The sequence below is a fragment of the Epinephelus moara genome, chromosome 17 (genome assembly GCF_006386435.1).
Source record: "Epinephelus moara isolate mb chromosome 17, YSFRI_EMoa_1.0, whole genome shotgun sequence".
Lineage (NCBI taxonomy): Eukaryota > Metazoa > Chordata > Actinopteri > Perciformes > Serranidae > Epinephelus > Epinephelus moara.
In genome coordinates this window covers 20,641,960-20,663,180 of record NC_065522.1, presented here as the reverse complement: position 1 = coordinate 20,663,180, position 21,221 = coordinate 20,641,960, and the positions used below count along the sequence as shown (strand labels likewise).

At 41.4% G+C, this 21,221-nt stretch overlaps 1 protein-coding gene across 2 annotated transcripts; it reads right to left on the bottom strand.

Annotated features, from left to right (window-relative positions):
* Positions 1-1,456: 1,456 nt before the first annotated feature.
* Positions 1,457-20,095, bottom strand: LOC126404486 (protein mono-ADP-ribosyltransferase PARP14-like). Of its 2 annotated transcripts, none has more exons than XM_050067723.1 (15): positions 19,807-20,095; positions 15,192-15,355; positions 12,867-15,008; positions 12,433-12,669; positions 12,112-12,336; positions 11,941-12,007; positions 11,264-11,410; positions 11,052-11,111; positions 9,037-9,213; positions 8,714-8,852; positions 8,553-8,608; positions 6,873-7,592; positions 5,209-5,342; positions 4,939-5,116; positions 1,457-4,779 (listed from the first exon to the last, which is right to left on the bottom strand). In XM_050067723.1, the coding sequence occupies exons 1-15, from the start codon at positions 19,979-19,981 to the stop codon at positions 4,499-4,501; spliced, it is 4,902 nt and encodes a 1,633-aa protein (XP_049923680.1). In that variant the 5' UTR covers positions 19,982-20,095; the 3' UTR covers positions 1,457-4,498. The 2 variants fall into 2 exon arrangements, with proteins under 2 accessions (XP_049923680.1, XP_049923681.1); XM_050067724.1 differs by having other exon boundaries at positions 12,867-15,005.
* Positions 20,096-21,221: the final 1,126 nt, after the last annotated feature.

The window sequence follows — 21,221 nt, the reverse complement described above, 5'->3', positions numbered from 1 at the left end:
GAGCTTGTTGTTGTTATATTTTATTTCTCTATCTTTAATTCATCTTTTGAGGTTGTATTTAGTTTTCTGTATAATTCACAGTGTGTATGGTCGACATCTTTATGGTAGGAACTGGAATGAATACACCAGTCTACAGTGTACTGGTTTGATTTTGCTCCCATGCATTCAAATATGGAACATTTTACCATCTTTATTTAGGTTTTGAGCAGTGATGGCCAAATGAGGCCTCATGAACCACTGTCTTTATTTTCTGAAGCCACCAGATGGCGCTGTTTGTTCAACAAAGGTTTGAAAGCACACTTCATTGCAAGTACTTTATCTTTAAACCAAGAGCGCCATGTGGTGGGGTCAGAAACTAAAGAAAGTGGTCCATGAGGCTTCATTTGGCCGTCACTAGTTTTGATCTAGTTGGTTTTATTATGTAAAATCTTTGTCTTTAATAATCACATTTTTGGAGTTTTGTGTAAACAGATAATTGTTTTCTCTGAGCTTGAATAAACTGTGAAAAGACAGTGTGGTCCTCTCTGTTTCTTTAACTAAAACTAAAGCTTATGTGGCTGGTGTGAAAGGCGTCATTTCATGAAAATCGGAGCCTTTTCAACTTTGAAAGTAGCCAGGGACTAAAAACAGATTTAAGTTACAAGAAATGTATTGTGCCATCTCAGGCTGTGGAATTTCATATTTTTTGACTGTTTTTCTCCCTTACATTTTGATAGGTCAGTAACAGGGTTGACAAAACTAAGTATTACTATATCCAATATTCCTGATTAGACATATGCAACAGATGGCACATATATGAGCAGTACTTTAGTCCCTGTTGTCATTGAGACTATTTTAAGATGTGGACTTTTTTTTTTTCCAATTTGATATTTTTCATTCAGATCATCAAGTGCACCCTAATTTTACATGGTGATCACATGTCTATGAAGACAAAAACAACAACAATATGTAATAAAACAATATGTAAATGTGAACATTTTAACATTTTTAAAACTGCTGTGCAACAATCATAGCAAGGCACAGTCAACCTCACCCCCACCAGCACAAAAGTAATTTTATTTATTTCAAGTAATATTTAAACGACTTTAATTTGATGTCATATTAAGGACAGAAAACATGGTAATATTAAATTGCATAATTGTTGATATTGTAATTTTATAACTGATTATTTCTTGGGGATGCAAAAGGCACCAATCCCATGAAATGACCCAATACAAACAAAAAAAGTAAGTACAATAAGTAAAGACCTACTCTGCATATTTATATACAGTATATTGCTGCTGAGTAGGTAACACCTCTGACACACCCACCAAAGGAGAGAGAACGTACCTGCCATCCCAAACCAACTCGTGAGGAGTGGAAGTGAATTATAAAACCCTCCAGACACTGACCATGTGCAACGCTGTATTGTGTTGTCATGGAAGATGCTCTGTACAAATAAAGTTCTTCAACACACTTGTCATAAATATGCAATTTAATGGCATTGTTACAAAAATGCAGACACTCCTTCTTTTGCTCCAGTACTCTCTTGCAACTTGCTACTTTAATAATGTCCAAAATATCTTTAATTTGGATTCATCCGTTACTTCATCGTACAGTCAAAGAAATTCTTTACTTTTTACTTGAAACTCACTCAAAGTTGATTTTTTTAGCAATATGTTCACCAAGGGAAGTCTAGTATCAAAAATGCACTTCCCAAATAAAGTGTCACCACTTTAGTTAAATCAGTTACCCAGGCTCAGATGGTTTCACCCCTGCTCTCCTTTAGAAACATCTATTAACATATACATTTTTATTTACCAAAAATAAATGCTTCTTAAATACTGTATTAATCAACAAGATAAAATAAATGACAATACAATAACCCTCAACTTGCACACTGCTAAATAGGAGATACATTACTTAAACACTAGTGATGGCCAAATGAAGCCTCATGAACCACTTTCTTTATTTTCTGACCCCACCTCTTGGTTTAAAGATAAAGGCTGAAGGACTTGCAATGAAGTGTGCTTTCGAACCTTTGTTGAACAGACAGCGCCATCTGGTGGCTTCAGAAAATAATGACAGTGGTTCATGGGCCCTCATTTAGCCATCACTGTTAAACACATTATACTGTATTACACATTTGGAGGCTATGAAATATAATTTCTGCTTTTATATCATAAGATTTATGTAAGCTGGAAAATAAGAATTTCCAAGTTTCATTTCAAGGAATGTAACAGCTTTGTCCTTCAATACAAGGCTGTTCAGTACAGTGGTTGTAATTCACTACACATGCCTCGTTCAAGTCTGTCAATTACATGCCTGGTCAGCAGAGGTGACATATTGCCAATGTGTTTTTGGTGTAGAAGTGCTTCTTCTGTGCTGCTGAGAGATGAATACTGCTCACAGTCAGCTCGAGAAAACAACCTAACATTAACTGAAAGTAAAAGTCACAAGTTCTAAGGTATCACTATTTTTGTACTATTTAACCAGGATCACTGTGACACCATTGTCAGCCTGGTCGCCAGATGAAAATGTTGGCATTGTGCGTCTCTGCAAACCACGAATACATTACATTTGAGCACTTTATACATATAATATCAATGTTTCTAATGTGTAGTAGTGTATGAGCTGATTTGAACTGGGGATAGTTCCATTAAAGGGGTTGCTTTTTTATCAAGATATCGCTGTGTTTCCAACAGGGATTGTGCCACTAAAACCGGGTATTTTAAGCCAAAATACTCCTCAACATAACCAAGTGGTTTTTGTGCCTGAACCTAACCACATGTTAACCAAAGTGTTGTTGAAACGTAAAGAAACTAGCTACCGTGACATCCCCCATTGGTTTGTGGACTCCATTTTGAAGCCTTGGTTTGGCATTATAGCCATCACCATCTTGTTTTTTTGGAGCCAGAAGTGACTATATCTGGGAGAGAGACAGGTCCTGCAGAGGATCGAGGGGTGGATCTGACTGAGAAGCTGAGGACACTACTGGCAGACAGCCTGTCACTCAACAGTCCCGTTTCCACCGAGCAGTACGGTTCAGTTCAGTTCAGTACACATTTTTTCTGTTTCCACTGTGAAAAGTTGTGGATGGTACCAATGGAACTGTTCCGTACATCCCCATTTTTGGTCCCCCCTCTGTTGGGGTACCTAGCACACAGATCTGGTACTAAAAGGTGGAGCTGTGAACACTGCAGTCTGTTGATTGGTCAATGGCAGACAGTCACTCTGCTCAGGGCTGAGTGGTGGCTGGTAGTGATGGCCAAATGAAGCCTCATGAACCACTTTCTTTATTTTCTGATCCCACCAGATGGCGCTCTTGGTTTAAAGATAAAGGCTGAGGGACTTGCAATAAAGTGTGTTTTCAAACCGTTGTTGAACAGACAGCGCCATCTGGTGGCTTCAGAAAATAAAGACAGTGGTTCATGAGGCCTCATTCAGCCATCACTAGTGGCTGGTTTTGAGGCTGATGTAACCTCTGTTCACACCGTTGAGTGCTTTACATGTATTAGTAAACTGCAACTATAAAATAAAGGATGTTTTGCTGCCTCTAGCAGCAGCTGGAGTCTGAGAAAAAGATTCACTTGGCCAATTTTAAGGTGGAACGTTCACTTGTAATGTTACTCAACACACGATTTGACGACGTCAATCCATCAACACACCTTAAATTTCACTGTGACACCTTTGACCATTACTTTAGTTTTTATATGACATACACTTTTAGTAATGAGTAGATTGTGAAGCATTTATATGTATTGATTTTGACCAGAAGATGTGAACTGCATTTACTGTAATCCTTACTCGGAGAGAAAAAAAGCGTTGTGGAGCGTTGTTCCTGTGGGCTCCAGCAACACTTAACCCCTGAGCTTGCCTGAGAAGGATATATTGCACAAACCTGCTATTTTTAGATATCCCATGGAGAGAGATTCTCACTGCAGCCTGTTTTATTTTGTTCTGAAAATGTTCTGAGGACGATAAACGTGGATCAGACGGCCCACATTTAAGGGTACTGTTTACAGTGGGAACGTTAGGGTCTAGGTACCATGTCTGAAGGGTTACTCTCAGTTCCAAAGGTACCATACTGAAAGTGTTTGGTGAAAGGCTAAAGTGGCCCGTCTTTAATCATGCGCAACTTTAAGCCTGATAAAAACTTAACAAGTAGGTTATATACAAATTCACCCGCTGTACAGTTGTCACGAAGGGACATATTGGCTATAGAGAACAAAACAGTTCTTTGTACCAGGCTGTAAACATGTTTATTTCTGCTGGGCATTTTAACGTCGGGGTCTACGGGGATTGACTGGCTTCTGGAGCCAGTCAAAAGAGTCAAGTCAGAGAACTGCAGTTTTTGGCACTCCCCCTGTTGGATTTATTTTTCAGGCCCAGAGGTTGCTGCTTGGTTACAACATATCTGCTTCATAATGTACAAATGTAACACACCTGTAGTTTGCAGAAACATACAACATTTTTTTCTGGTGACTGTGTTGAACCATGAGTTTTTTTCCAGTTTTACTTATTTAAAGGTGATCAGGTATTCTGGGTAGGCCTGGTCATCGTGGAAGATCACAAATATGGTGGGCTGTTGCTGGTTGTTTACTAAACTGTCGAAGCAGTCAGTGGGGTCTGAGCCTCGGCGTGGGGTGGCTTTCATGGAAGAGTTACCGACTGTGTAACGGCCAGTCAGGACACGAGCCACATACAGCCGCTTCAGGCCTGACGCATCTGCTGGTGAAAACCCTCTTGCTGAATACTCTGCATTGACTGCAAAGTAAACTCCCTTTCCATACGCAGCAGCTGTAACAAAATTGCATAAGAAAAGACAGAACGTAAAGGAGTAGTTCAACACACTATTCACTTTGTTGCCAAAAGGTAGACGAGAAGACAGACGCCACTCTCATGAAGCTACAGCCAGAAGTCAGTTAGCTTAGCTTAGCATGTGAAAACATTCCTTACCATGTGCTCCTGCGTAGCTCCTGTCAAATCTGTCCTTTTCAATGCAGCTGCATGCCTCTGCTGATGTGCCATGGTAAAGAGACTTCTCCCCAAGTTCTGCTGGACCATTCTTGGCATATATACGCTCCCTACACACAGTATAGGCATGCCACAGGTAGACGTTTTGCACACGCTCAATCTGTCATCAGAAAACAATCCATTATTCACAAATCACAGTTACTACTTCTGTACTTTATGTTTTTAATGCTGCTATGAGAAACGTGTACTCACTTTCTGAATGTTGTATTTAGCTGTTTTGACAAAACCCTGGGCTACGGCCTGGTACTCGGGTGAGTTAGGTTGCAGCTCTACCTTTTTAAAGACTTCTCCGTGCATTGGTTCCCATTGTGTTGGCAACTCCAGGGCTAAAGTAGAAGTCATGCAAATCAATGTTATTGTTTGAGTGTTTTTAACAGATTCAAACTACAATTACCACCTCATAGTTGTATGCCTCCGCGAACCAGTCAAGTTGCACTTACACTTTATATCCATGTCTGTGAAAACATGGATACTTCAAACACATCCTCTCCCCGGCAGCACAGAAGGTCTATACATCAGCACAGTTTCAAGGGCAATTGATATTAGTGTCACTAATTCAGTATCTGACAAATTATCACCCATTTTGTTCCTGAGTGTCCTGAGAATAGTGTTTTTGCAGAATATTATGTTGGCACAGTGACGGTGATCTTTGACCTTTTGGATATAAAAGTAATTGTCTGAAACTTTGTCATAAATAGCATATGAATTCTTGAGATATTGCCAAAGACATGTTTTGTGAGATCACAGTGACCTTGACTTTTGACCTTCGACCACCAAATTCTAATCATTTCATTGCTGAGTCCAAGTGTATGGTTGTATCCAAAATTTGAAGAAAATCTCTTGAAGTGTTCTTGAGATATCACATTTACCATAATGCAATGAGCGGGGTCACAGTGATCTTGACCTTTGACCATCAAATTCTAATCCAATCACCCTTGAATCAAAGTGGATGTTTGTGCCAAATTTGAAGACATTCCCTTCCGGTGTCTTTTAAATATTGTGTTCCTGACAATTGACGGATACAAGGTCACAGTGACCTTGACTTTTGGCCACCAAAATCTAATCAGTTCATTGTTGAATCCAAGTGGACAGTTGTATCCAAAAATTATAGAAAATCTGTCAAAGTTTTCTTGAGACATTGCACTCATCAGAATGCAATGGAATGCAGTGGGTCATGGTAACCTTGACCTCTGACCACCAAATTTTAGATAATCCTTGATTCAAAGTAGACGTTTGTGTCAACTTTAAAGCAATTCCCTTCAGGTGTCTTTTAGATATTGTGTTCACAACAATGAGACAGATACAAGAACAAAGTGACCTTGACCTTTGACCACCAAAATCTGATCAGTTCATTGTTGAGTCCAAGTGGACGTTTGTATCCAAGTGGACGTTTGTATCCAAAATGTGAAGAAATTCTGTTTAAGTGTTTTTGAGATATCACATTCACCAGAATGTTCAGATGGTCACAGTGACTTTGACTATTGACCACCAAATTTTAGATATCCTTGACATAAAGTGGACATTTGTGCCAAATTAGAAGAAAAATCCCTTAAGGTTTTCTTAAGATATTGCATTCACAAGAATGAGACAGATGAGGTTTCACTGATTTTGACCTTCAACCTATGAATCCAATCAGATCATCGCTGAGTCCAAGTTGACGTTTGTTCCAAATTTCAAGAAACTCCCTTAAGGCATTTTTGTGATATTTTGTTTATGAGAATGGGAGGGATGGACAGACGGACAACCCAGATACATGATGTCTCTGGTCATGGCTATTGCTGGCGCAGAGGCATAGAAAGATGATGGTTTAAACATATGTTACTAAATATTTAGTAAAAGTACAAAATGTGACGTACTTGATTCAGACTCGCTCCTCTTCACTTTGTACGTGATGCCTGATAGCTGGTTCGTGGCTTCTTGTGCCCTCAGGTTTACCGTCACCATCATGCCATCTGGTGCTGTCATCTCTACGGACACTGCTTTCTTCTGGTAAGCCTCTTCCAGGATGTAGTTGTCATGAAGGCTCAGCTCGTGCCAGGCTTTATTCACATCCTGAATCGACCACTGGACACTGAGAGCCAACGTTGCTTCTTCTTTATCTTGGAGGTCTTCGCAGAGTGCTTTCTGAATTGCTTTGTTTACAAGCTCAATGACACTCAACACGTCCTCTTTCAGGCCTCTCAGCACATAGACGTCTCTTCCTGACCCCGACCGATCTCTAGCTTCAGCTCTAGCTGTGTTTCCTGCTCTGTTGCCACTCACACCCTCAGAACTTTGACGTCTCCTGTGCTCCAGGCTAACTCCTAAGACTTTGACTTTTGCCTGCACTGCCTCCAGCTCCATGGCATCAAGCCTGGAAAAATCACGCACATCCAGCTCTCTCTCTACCAGCTGCTTCTGCAGGATCCCCTCCAAGTCTCTCTTGAAGGTCCTGATGCTATCTGAACCACAACCTATCAGATTAATCACGGCTGGTGGTGGCTTCGAGGAGATGAGGGTTTTGCCTTGAGGTACCGAAGCTGTGGAAGTTTTTGAATGCTTGTCGTGCCACTTCTTGAGTTTTTGTTTAGCTTTGTCTAAAAACAGAACAAATATGGATGTGACACCTCATTACATCAATGACTTGAGGTCAAATATACCAATACATATCAATATGTTGCAATATTGAAATTATTTTTTTTTGTCTTGTGCATGAAAAACATGCTCTGCATGGCTACTAATAATTTTAAAATTATTTTCTGTAATACTAAAGAATGATCATATCTGCGACTGCAAGACAGTGAAATGTTAATGACACAGGATGTACATGACACTCTGTAATCTTATCACGAAAAATGTTGTCAGGTAAAAAGTCCTGCTTTGTAGTACAGGCCTCTGCTCTGTTTGTTTTGGGGAGAAAAAGCCCTCTGCGGATAACTGGCCTCCTGGTACAAACCTCCTGAACAATTAACCCTAGAGGCATTCTAATCAAGAAAAGTTATACCTGGTTGCAATCTGCAATCCTCGTCACTAGATGTCACTGAATCCCTCTAATACTTACACACTGCCCCTTTAATCCTTTGTTAAATGTCATTATTATGGACAATTATTTGGCATTTTCTTGTTGCAGACATCTTAATTTGAATATTTATTTACCAGAACACATGCCCTTTTCAATTCAAAGAAACTAAAATAGAAAAAATGTACAATTATATCTTTTTTTTAGTCACAAGAAGTTAACATTTGTGACCCTTTATTTGATCTAGAAAACTATTAGATGGATTGGCATGGGAGATATGCAGATATTCGAGGTCCCATAATTTCTACTATTTTTGGTAATCCCGATATTTAAGATAGTGCTATTCTTTAAGTCATAATTCCTTTGTAATTCATCACATCACTTTGGTTTGTGAGCAAACTAATGATATTCCCATCAGCCTCAGCTGTATTTTGTGTTTAATGCTGATTAGCAAACGTTAGCTTGCTAACAGGCTGAACTAAGATGATGAACCTGGTGAATATTACTTAATAATAGTTGGGCACAAATGGACACAAACCTCTGAGGCTGAGGTGGCGAGTGGCAGGTTGTCCAAAGCGGTTCTCGAGCTCTGATCTGCAAAAGCATATCACAGGACAAGAGCTTTAAAACAAGCTTTTCTGACTGGTTAAAATATGCAACCCATGCTAAAATGCTAGCTTTCCGAGATTTATATCTGACCTGAAAGCCTGGAAGATAGGTTGCTGGATGATGACAATGCGGATGAGCTTGAGCGAATTTGGTTTCAAGTCCGTGATTGCTGAAGTCATGCCATCCAGCATCGCTTTACAAGCTTTGACAGAGTCCATGCCACCGATACCTGGTGGGATATAGAGACAATGACTGTGAATCCACATGGAGAAGCCACCAATGATGCCATTTACACTGCTGTCTTTTTGTGACCTTAATTTTGTTAAATGACAAATTTGGTGTTGACCATAATACACCTGTAAACACATACACACACACACACACACACACACACACACACACACAGTACAAACCAGTGTTGATGGCTGGGAAGGCTGCTGAGTGGTAGCCTTTGCTTTCACACTGCTTCAGTATCCTTTTGCAATTGTTCCGGATAATCTGAGGGTCACTCTTAAAACTAGCATGAATGATTTCCCTACAGCCAAGCTGCCCCGGTCCTGTGGTGCACATGAGGTCTGCTGGAAGGCCCACTGGCAAAAAAAAAAAAAAAACAACAAAAAACTTTAAAAGCAAATACGACATCAAAAAAATATGAAAAAGCATCATGTTGGATTTGTGTATAAGATGTTGGATGATGAGAATGTTGCCAAGATAATGCACTTAACTAGGTATCATGCTTGTATTATGCCCAGATGCACAAAAAAGCCCCTTGGGACCCATGAGGCCCGTTTCCACTGAAGAAGTTCCTGGTACTATTTGGGGGACAGGAACTACTAAAGGAATGTCCTCTCGCTCTGCCCTCTCAAGTGTGTGGAGTAGGAGGAAGGTTCCTGTAAAGTTACCGGGGTCTGGATATGACGTAATCGTTGCGTGACCATTTTGACCGGGGCGACGTAGGGACGCCGTTAGCTGTTAGCTGTTAGCTGTTAGCCGTTAGGGGTGTCTGTAATAACTCCGGTCACGGTCCGTGAAAAAAATATTTTTTCCAGCGGATGTCTTAGTTACAACATGATTGAGCTAACTGGAGTAGTTTCATGTCGTATCTGACAACGGGAGACTTTTAACAGATGACGTCCTGACGTTAGCTTTGCTGCTGCTGTTAGCTGTCCCTGTCAGCTGATGCTTTCTAGACATCGTGATTTCCCAAAACTGAATAAATACCACACATAGCAACACAAAACTGCTTTGCTAGCTCAATCATGTTGTAACTAAGATATCCACTGGAAAAAATATTTTTTTCACGGACCGCGACTGGAGTTATTACAGACACCGCTAACAGCTAACGGTTAGCCCAGCTAATCTACGATAACCATGTTATTAATTACAAAACGTCCCTATAATTTGTAAAGCCCCTGTAAAAGTTCCGGAACTCTGTCCTTCGGGGGTGGTTCCTGCGGTGGAGACACGCACCAACGGCCCCGGCCCCGTAAAATTACCCCGAAGTTCCTGCGGTGGAAACGGGCCTCAAGTAATCCCCAAGCCCCAGCCAGGAGTTTCTTGGGGCCATTCTGAGTACCTACTCCGAGGCAGGGATTTGTTTAGCCCCTGTAAAAGTTCCAGAACTCTGTCCTTCGGGGGTGGTTCCTGCGGTGGAGACACGCACCAACGACCCTGGCCCTGTAAAATTACCCCAAAGTTCCTGCGGTGGAAACGGGCCTATTGCCTAACCACTACAGGAGGTTGGCCATTTTGAATTCCATGGTCATTTTTGGCATTGCCCATGTGTTGTATTTTAACAAACTCCTCCAACAGATTTCATTGGACTGGCTTCAAAATTGGTTTGTGCAAGCTTGACTACTTTGTGGTCAAAGGTTATTACAAGATCTATCTCTCACTGAAGGGCACACCTGCTGCAGAGCGCTGAATTTTGATGTCTCGCTGTGAAACACTAAATTCCTATAACTTTCGCGTAAATGGTCTGATCTGCACCAAACTTCACGATTCATAATAGGCCCACCCTGAACACATCTATATGACAATATTCCGTGATACTCATAGCGACACCTAGTGGCGACAGGAAGTACGTCTTTTCAGACACTTATCTTTTAATTTACCTGAAATTACATGCTGTGGTCTATATCTGATGTACAAAAACATAACATATCTTAAGTGTGTTCTCCAGCACCCCATAGTGGATAGAGGAAGTGGTACAAAATGTGAAATGGGTCATTCCAGCGCCCACACTCGAAGGATATACCGTCTCACTCCTGGTGCTTTCACTTGTTTTTTTAGGCACAAATTAAAAATGTGCATAAAAACATGGATGGAGTCAAAATGTATCTGTTGCAGTACCTATGTATATTGATTAATAATGTGTACACCCCCAAAACCTCTTCGGAAGTATTTTTACAGCATTTTTCAGGCTTACCTCGTGCTAGATCTGCTTGGACAGTGGGCCCCGCTGCAGTCAAGATGGCTTTGGACACACCTGTGGAGTTTGTGAACATACAGTTACTGTAGGATCTAACCTTAGAAAACATACTGGACACAAATCTCTCAAAATTAACACCAGTGTGAGGTGCTGTCTTCCTCTACACACATATTCAAAGTTAAACAAAACATTTAGAAAATCCACCCTACCAGATTGGTTGCTGCTGAAGTCAGTTGTGTTTATGATGGCGTCAGTGGTCTCATGAACGATGTCACCACGGACCATCTGAAGCTTGACTTCACCCAGCATAGCTGTGACCTCATCATTTGTTAGGGAGACATGGCGGTAAAAGGAAGCTAAAATCATTCCAATAAAAAAGAAAGTACAGTTACGGTTTAATATTTTCAATTAAATCTGCATTAATATGTACGTTGAATCACATGGCTCTATGGTTGCTCATAATGTACAATAAAAGAAAACTAAAATCTTTTTTTAGCAAACAACCTCTGTACACTACCAACCCAGCAGACAGATTAACAAATAGCTGAGGAAGACAGCTGAGCATCTAACAAGTTAAGATGCAGGTACTTCTCTATGGTCTGGTGGAAACCAAAACAGAGTTGAAAAGGAGACTGAAAAAATACTCGAAATGAATGCAATGCTGTTCCGTATCAGCTCTATATGTGAGTAGAAAATAGTTTGCTAGCATATTAACAATAACTTTAAAAGTGGTAATATGGTGCTGGTTGTGTTTGGGAGCCTCATTAATGTTTTCTGCCCCCACCCCTGTGGCCTTACAATTATCATTGCAGCCTTAAAGATTGAGGAAACAAGTAATTTATCAAAGTCTTGTTCCACCTTTTTAATAGAAAATATTCACATGAACCTTGGTCTGGGTTAGCATCGTTAGTGAATCCTCTGAGATGCAAACTTTCCTGGACAGACTGGAAGGCCTGTGGTGACAAAGTGGAGGGTTTATTTCCAGTTTCACATACATAACAACAAACTATGGTATTCCTGTTTTTGTCACAGAGTACCGCTACTGCATTTTATTTACCTTGCTAGATTCTTTGTCATTGGGGTGGATGACAATACGGACCAGGAAAGATGTTGTGTGAACTCGGCTCTTTTCAAATTCTTGGACCTCCTCCAGTGCAACCCTGGATGCCACGCTGTGAGGAAAACGCAGGGCTGCGCCGGTCCCAAGCACAGGGAGAGCAACTGAACTATAGCCTATGATCTGACAGGAATTCAGAATTTTTCTGATGCCCTGTCTCAGAACCTGGAAGATACAAGGATTACCAAGGTTACGACACACCTTAAGCAAGCAGGAACAACAAAACTCACACAGACTTATTCACTAAATACATGATTTCACCTGCACTGCAGTTCCATGTTGGTTATTATCCCAGGGGAGGAGGTTGAGGAAGAACACTCCTTTAGATTGAAGTACAGGTAAGCCCTTCACCAGGACTGTGTCACCAGGCAGGGTTGCTCCTCCTGCTTCCTTATGAAACTTTGCAGTCATCTGAGGTCCAACCATGTTGGCCAAATAATTTCCAACACGAGTCGAGAGAGGATCATGGCCAACCATAGGGGATACCAAGCTATCCACCTAGGAGAATACAAAAATCCACTTTAATAATCAAGGGACGCTGACCACCATGTTTATCCTGAAAGTTAATTCTGTAGCATTAGCTCTGTATGCAAACAGACACTGGTACCCAGCAACTACAGCAGACTAGCTTGTGAAACATCCTGATTCAAGTAGCCACATTTACATTAATGCAACATTGTGGCAAAGTTTCTCACCTGCTGGGTCTCGATGGTTCCCTGAATGATCGCTACATGGACACCATACTCAGGAGCTCCAGCAGTTGCTCCTCTTGATGTGTCTTGAGCAGCAGCACCCATCTGGGAACCCAGATTGCTTGGTGCACTGTTTCCAGTACTCATCCCTTGAAGAAACCGGTCACATGCTTCCTGCATGGCCCTCACCACGTCCTGCCTGTTATCAATCAGGATGATTTTTCTCAGACTTCTCTCCCCCTGACTGCCAAACTTCTTAACAGCAGTTACAATAGCCTCAGAGCACACAATGACAGGGACACCAAACACACCTGAGCTGATACAAGGCATGGCTATAGACCTGAACTCCATCATCTCTGCTAAATTCAGAGCAGACTGGACAGTTTTCTCCAACAACACCCTTTCTTTGCCACCTGATTTTCCACCTACAGGCCCAACAGCATGCAGCAGTTTCTTGCAGTTAAGATTCCCCCCTGTGGTCACTACCACATCGCCTGTAGGAATCTTTCCAGTCTGCTTTATTATAGCTCTGCTCTCCCTCTGCACCTGAGGGCCACCTGCTTTACTCAGTGCAGCAGCAACACCTCCACCATGGTCCAGATCTTCATTAGCAGCGTTCACAAGAGCATCAGCCTCCAGTTTGGTGATGTCACCATGACACACCAGCACCTGGAACCCATCACGAAGGCTGTAGCTAGCAACCGTTGTGCCTCCTTTTATTAACTGTGCACCAGATGCCAAAATCTGTCTAGTAGCATAAGGTTGTTCCTGAAGCTGTACAAGACACTTCTGAGAATGAGCAACACTTAAAATGTTCTCTTTTCCAGAAGGACTTTCAAAATACCTCACTGCCCCTGGCAGGTCAATGGTGACTTTGTCCTGAGCAAGGGAGTTCAGCAATGGACCAAGCCTATTCCTGACCTCAGTCACTTTGCCGGATGGACCCTCCAGCACCACCATGGGCCCAGAGGAAGATGTTAAAGGGTGGCAGGTAATCCCTGAATAGTCAAACGTATGCAGCTGCAGCAATTCCGGTAAGAGTTGTACTAACTCTGGGTAAGGCAGTATGACTTTGCCCTCTATGCTTGACTGGTCCAAGATAAACTGTATGACAACTTCACTCAGCTCTTCAACCTCTTTGGTGTGGCCCAGTAAGCACACTGTGCTGTCTGAGCCAAACACGACCTGAGCCCTGTATTGGCGTTGGTTTATCTCTTTTGTCTTAGACTTAAGTTTTTCCCGAAGCTCAGATGGCACAGCAGAGCAGTTTGGAACGTCAATCTTGACTTCGTTGAATATTTTATGCAGTTTTTTTTCTGTGTGATCCAGTTTATCAGCAGAGAGGGAGAAGAACCGCAGCTCTGTGTCTCGTAATTCTATTTCCACCTTGTCACCAACCCCTAAAAAGTCACCTAGCACCCCTGGACCTCCGTATGCCTTTCTCAAGAAGGCCAAAAAATGTGGGCTCATGTCAGGAACTGTCCTTTCTAACACCAAACTCTCTTGATCAGAGATCCATTCACCAGCCTTAAGAATCTCCTCTACAGAACCTTCCAAAACTAACTGACCTGCAGCTCCCTGCGTGACCTTCACTCCTGGAAAATCCTGTCCCAAACTGTGCTCAATCTCTTTCCAGAGGAGACGGAGCTTGGCCTCGCCCAGTCGACGAACACTGGTTTGCTTCTCACTCAAACTTGACCCTCGTTTGACACGCATGCCCCCTACTTCCACCAATCTGGCATTCACCTGGGAACGTTCCCCAACAACAACAGCCATCCCAACCTCGCTGTACACCTTTACTTCATCTGTGGTCTGAGGAGAGCTGCAGGACTGAAGCAAAGCTTTGACCTTGTGAGAGTCTAACTCATAGTGGCACAGGTAGCCATCAAAGAGTTTGTCTACCTCTGCTTTCCAGTTGCTAACATCATCTGCAGCACCAGGTTGAGCTAAACGGCTAACTAAAACCTTCTCCTCCTCTGGGTAAAGCTGAGCAGAGCAGGAAACAGAGGCGAGTTCTTCTTCTAGTTTTCTCCCAGCCTTTGGACATTCCTTTAGGTAACGAAGGAGGTAAGCATTAAGTTGTAGTTCGTACTCTTCACCACTTGTTGGCAGGCTTGAAGAAGAAACAATGGACTGCTGTTTCTGCTGTTGGAAAGATTTACAATACATCAAGTTAGATTTTCATTACAGGGTTATGCTGTTCAATTCATAACACTCTTTAAGACATAAAAATATGAAGAAAATGATTTGACACCCATCTTTATCCGGTGTAGTGTAGTGTGCAACATTTACTCTGTGACACTGTTTTGTAGGACTTTCCACACTGACCTGTGATGGAGTGATGTCCAGTTTTGGGCTAACTGTCTTGTTTGTAGTTGAGGTAGTGATGGGAGAGCAGGTGGCAGATCCTGGGCTGCCTCGCACAGTCAGCACCAGAGGACCTCCTGCTAACTCCAACACATGCTTTGATCTCTGCAGGACTCTTTGCTGAGCTGAAACAGAAAGGGAGACATTATTCATTACGCCTTTTGCCCAGGGACCCAAGGTGTAGAGTCTTTCAATGAAAAACGTTGCATTTAAGGACTCTGAGTTACAAATGGGGAGAAATTGTCCGGACATGTGCTCTGGGCAACAACAATTAGACAATGTCCAATTTGTCAGGTTTCTTCGAGTGTGGTGACTAATTTATTTGAATACAAAAAACATTGTATGTCCATAATTCATCTCAGGTAAGTTTACACGTAACAGTTTCAGAGTCCATCACAGGTAAGTGTCCATTTATCAATTTCAGTTTCGACACGCTACAAACTCTTCATGCTGCCACACTAAACACGGTCAAAAAACTGTTTGCTTCCACCATTGCACACCTGCCACTCATCATCTGCACCTTACCTAAATTACCTGCATTTTCCTTTTCAACAAACCGCATCTATTTTCATGTAGTCACCATTAGTTCAACAGGAATCAAAACAAATACTAAGAATGTTATTGTGGCTCCAACATAAGGGGTCGGAGGGCCCTGGGGAACCATGTTCTGTATAGTATAGCTATGGTATTTAGAATTAAACTACCACAAAGAAAGAAAAAAAACTACAAGCCGTAAAAGAGATGCAACATCACTACAAAAAGATGCAAAATTACTTTAAAACACTACAAAGAAACAAATTCACTACAAAGAGACGGAAAATACCTCAAAGGACATGCAAAATTGCCAAAATAAGAAGCAAAATGAGCCAACTGACACACAAAACTACCACAAAGGGCTGCAAAATAACATCAAAAAGGCAGAAAACTACTTCAAACAATGTAGCTGTTGTATAGTGGGGTGTCTTGCTCCAATGAAAGGAACCACCTATTGTACAAATGTGTCACAGCTCAAGTGTCTTAGGTTATGTTTTTTATGCCATTCATTATGTTGTTTCCTGTTTTACTTTGAAACTCACATCTCGTCTCGTTTCAGATAACTTCCTGCCCCGGTGTGTTTTCCCTCCCTTTTGATGACTTCACCTGTCTGATTGTCTGATTAGCCTCACCTGTGTCTCATTATCCTGCAGTGCCAGTTTGTCATAGCTCCTTTGTATGTCTAGCGTTCCAGCCTTTTGTTTCCCTGTGTTCTTTTCTTTTTTTTTTTGATTTAGCCTGTTCAATGAGTCTGTCTCTGCCTCATCCCTATTGGATTTGTTTGCCATTGCCCTTCTGTTTACCGAACCTACGTTTTGACCAGTAAAGACTGTGTTATTTTCCCCAAACTGTCTCCAGAGTGGTGCATTTGAGTCCACTCTCACCTGGTTCACCAGTGTTACATGAATGACCATAAAGCAACATAAAACAACCAAAAACAGATGCAAACTACCTTTAGAGCTGCAAAGCATCCACAAGGAAACACAAAACAATCACAAAACTACAAGTAAGAGATCCAACAACACTACAAAAAGATGCAAAAATACTTCGAAGAAATACAAGAGGGCCATAAAGAGACTGAAAACACTGTCAAATATAAGCAAAACTATAACAATCAGAAGCAAAGTGACACAAATGTTACAAAAAACTACCACAAAGGGATGCAAAAAAACATCAAAAAGGCACAAAACTACTTCAAACCGTGTAGTTGCTTTATAATGGGGTGCCTTGCCCCAATGATAGGAACCACTTATTGTGCAAATGACCATAAAGCAACACAAAACACAAGCTACAAGTAACAGACGCAACATCACTACAAAAAGACACAAAATTACTTTAGAGAGACAAAAAAATCACTACAAAGAGATACAAGAGGGCCACAAAGAGACAGAAAACAGACATGCAAAATTACCACAATAAGAAGGAAAATGACCCAAATGTCACAAAAAATGACCACAAAGAGATGCAAAATGACTACAGACAGATGCAAAATGGCTTTAGAGATGCACAACCACCACAAAGAGACACATAACAACCACAAAGAGATTCAAAACCACTACCAACAGATAGAAGAGGGCCACAAAGAGACAGAAAACACCTTCAAAGACGTCCTAAATGACGACAACAAGAAGTAAAGTGACCCAAATGTAACACAAAGACTACCACAAAGAGATGTAAAATAACACCGAAAAGGCACAAAACTACTTCAAACAATGTTGTTGTTGCTGCAACATTACCACAAAAGACCCAAAATTACTTTAGAGATGCAGGACTAGGGCTGCTCGATTATGGAAAAAAATCATAATCACAATTATTTTGGTCAAAATTGAAATCACGCTTATGCAAACGATTATGTTTTGACTTTGAAAACATGCTGAATTTATCATTTATATAACAGTGAACTAGGCTGGATGCTTATTCGTTGATAATGTATTAAAAAAAAAAAATACACAGGCCTAGTTGTGGCACTACATGGCGCTCTAACATTGCTAAAAGGACCGATCCGGGGTAAAATTGATTAGGGTGTATTCCTGGATGATAAAACGTTGAAACGTTCCTTGGGAAGCAACATCATGCGTATCGGATGTAGCGCTAGGTAGACAGCTTCAGCGCATGCTAGCCGAATGGCTCAAACAGCTAACTCTAAGGGCATAGCGCAGAACCCCACTTAAAAGCTATTGTTTAACCCACTTCCAGTGCTCAGAATTGCACCACACTGTGGTGGTCGACTGCGACAGGCCCTAACATCAAACCAAAAGCATCGAGAACTTCTGAGGTTATCAGAGAGTTAATTTAAAACGATTGTTTACAACTGTATTACCAACCTAGACCGAACTGCCTGACGCCGCCATCTTGGAAAGTCAATACAAGTCGAATGACGAGCGTTAGGGCTGCACGGTATTTTGGTTCGTACCAAAAAGTGGTCTTTATTTTCGTTATGATATGAATTTTTCATATACCGTAATACCGGTGGCGGCGGGAAAGTGTTTCAGTGGGGACCCATTTCACCACTGCACACCACAGGCGTGCTAGAGCCGGCCAGAGTCAATCAATCAATTCAATCAATTTTATTTATAAAGCCCAATATCACAAATCACAATTTGCCTCACAGGGCTTTACAGCATNAGATGCAGGTAATGACAGTAGCTTACAACAACATCATTGAAAGTAATAATATTATAGTTATAGTTCTGGCTACTGTGGTACAATATGTTGAATGTATATATTAATATCTGGTAGTATATCCTCTGCTCTCTGTGTCGCGCATGGCGGAGTTTCGCCCCGATGCGTATGCACACGCACACACACACACACACACACACACACAGGTGAGCACACTCGAGTGCGGCTTGGGCCGCATTTTCCTGACCAAAGCCAAGACAATTATAACCGAGCACGGCACTAATGGAGCGGAGCCTGTGTTGCGTTCAGGCGTTGTCACGTAAATAACAAATTCCAGCACTTGGATAGGCCATAGCACAACACAGCAGCATGTGAAGTGGGCCGAACCCAAGCAAAATACCGTCAAATACCGTGAAACTGATATGATTCTTTTTTTAAACGTGATATGAAAATGTTGTCATACCGCCCAGCCCTAACGAGTGTGATGTAACGTGATCTTATGTCTGTGGAAGGTCTGTGGGAGAGGAGGGGGGGGGGGGGGGGGGGCGGTATTGTGCATGCGCGTCTTCCGTAGAAGACAAAATAAAATCTCCAGGCGCCCATGATGGAAAATTAGCCTACCAAAAATTGTTTACCCTCGATTTCATTAATTTTGAAAATCGTTTGACCTCAAAACTCGTAATCACGAGCACCAGACGATTAATTGCACAGCCTTATGCAAAACCACCACAAAGAGAATCAAATTCACAACGAAGAAGCACAAAATGACTACAAACAAAGTAGTGTAGGTGTTTCTTGCTCCAGTAAAGGAGGGGTGGGGGGGGGGCTTTCACATGTCTGTGCCCAGGGCCCCAGTGAGTCATTATCCATCCATGCTTTTAACCTGTGTGTGTTTTTCCATCTCAGAATAACATCAGCTGTTTTTAAAGCCACACCCTCTCTAGTGCATGTGAAGTTATGCAGTCATGTGGGGCGGTGATGGAATGATTGATAGGCTTCGGCATATTCTGTTGTTTGTTTCTGATGCCTTTTGTTTTATAAACTCCCTCACAAGAATAGAATGTCAGTTACTGTATGATCATGCGAGGTCTAAAATGTATTATAGTGTATGAAGAGCAGTCTGGACTCATTGTGAAAGTGAAACTAGAATGATATGTTTCCAAATTTAGACATTGCAGCTGATACACAGTTTGCGTACAAAGTTACACCGACAGCCTGAAAGTTCAGATGTGGCTCTGCAAGCAGTAAAATCAGTCTCTTTCATATGTGTATAAGCTATTTATAAATGTATAAAATAAAAACATGAGCGCAGGCATACTTTCACTTTCACCAGCACATGACGACACACTTTCAAGCACTGAAACACCCAGTTAAACAGGAAATAAGTAAATAAATAAGTAAATAAACAAACGTGTCTTACCATCTTGCTCTCTAAAAGCAATGCTGTGAACTCCATCGTGTATGACCGTTATCAGGCTGCAGTCTCCACCTCCTGATTTGCGACGAATATTGAAGTATTTCTCTATCCTCTTCCTTTGCTCTCCGTCCAGACTGGGACACTCGAAGAAAATAGGATACTTGTAAAGATCATCCATGGTGTGAACACACAGACTCACTTATTACATGCACAGGCTACTGTGTAGGCTCGATAAGGTATGAGTGAAGCACCGCAACAACCGGACTGATCGCATTCTCTGGTGCCTGGTGAGTCAACAGCACTGACGAGCGACTAACAGTAAAGCGAAGGCTACTTCCCGGTTTTAAGGAGCCACCTACAAAGGAAACAGAAAGGAATCTGGCAGAGCCTCTTAAACAGTGGTACAAAGTACTGCTGTTAAGTACTTTTTTTTAGGTAGGCTTGCACTTGAGTATAGGGCTGCATCTATGGATTCTTTTAGTAACTGAGTATTCTATCAATTATTCTGGCGATTAATCGAGTAGTCGGATAAAAAAATACTGCGCGTTTCATTAACCCTCCGGTCCGCTCAGACGGAAAACGTCCTTTTCAGTCATTTTTCAGTTTTTATTTTTTTTATAACTTTGTCTGTGTTCATGCATATAGCATGACATTTGGTCAGAAACCTTATTTTTGGTGATATTTTGAAATTTTAAAGCCGCTCCTAAATCAGGCCTAAAATACACAAATGGCAACCTTTTACAACACCTCGCCCTCTCGGACGAAAACCGTCCCCATTGAAACCCATTAAAACAACATTTTTTGATTCCCCTTCAATTTACGTGATTTTTTTTCTATCTCTGGCAGTCAGGTTGGTTAGAAAGACCCAAGAATGGTAAAAAAAAACAGAAAAAAAAACAGATGGGGCCAATTTCCATTTTTGGAGCCCTGCTGTCTTTTCAATACAATTCCTGGTTTGGCCACTTGAAGCACTATAGGCCCCTAACAGGGAGGGCAAATGCAGAGTAGATCAAAAAATGGTCTTGCTGTGCTCATAAGGATGTGACAGTGTGGTCTGTATAAAAATGTTGCAATATTAGTTTGTGTGTGTGTGTGTGTGTGTACATGGACTCAAAATACGCAATGTCAAATCCCTATGTGAAAATATAGCTAAATGTAAAACCATAAATTCCGTATTTGTTCATCACATCCTCATGGCAATTTAGAAACATGAATTTGATGGTATTAGTCATGCATTCCAGAGTTAGGGGATCAAAATAGAAGTTTTTACTAAAATCCAGCTGAATCATACATTTTCTCCTGCCCCCCCAGCAGAGCAAACACTAAATAATAAGCAGTAAAATTGACTATGTTTTTCTCTTATTTTTCCATTATTGAGGTTTGGGAGCCGTTGTTACAAAAAAAAAAAAAAAAAAAAC

Bases quoted from the DNA above. Each gene is read 5' to 3' on its own strand.
- LOC126404486 (XM_050067723.1), bottom strand. From the start codon at position 19,981: ATGGATGATCTTTACAAGTATCCTATTTTCTTCGAGTGTCCCAGTCTG. The intron at 11,411-11,940 runs GTTCATGTGAAT...GAATGATTTTAG, and splicing joins CGATGCTAACCCAGACCAAG to CTTCCTTTTACCGCCATGTC. The intron at 9,214-11,051 runs GTAAGCCTGAAA...TTTTTTTGCCAG, and splicing joins CCAAGCAGATCTAGCACGAG to TGGGCCTTCCAGCAGACCTC.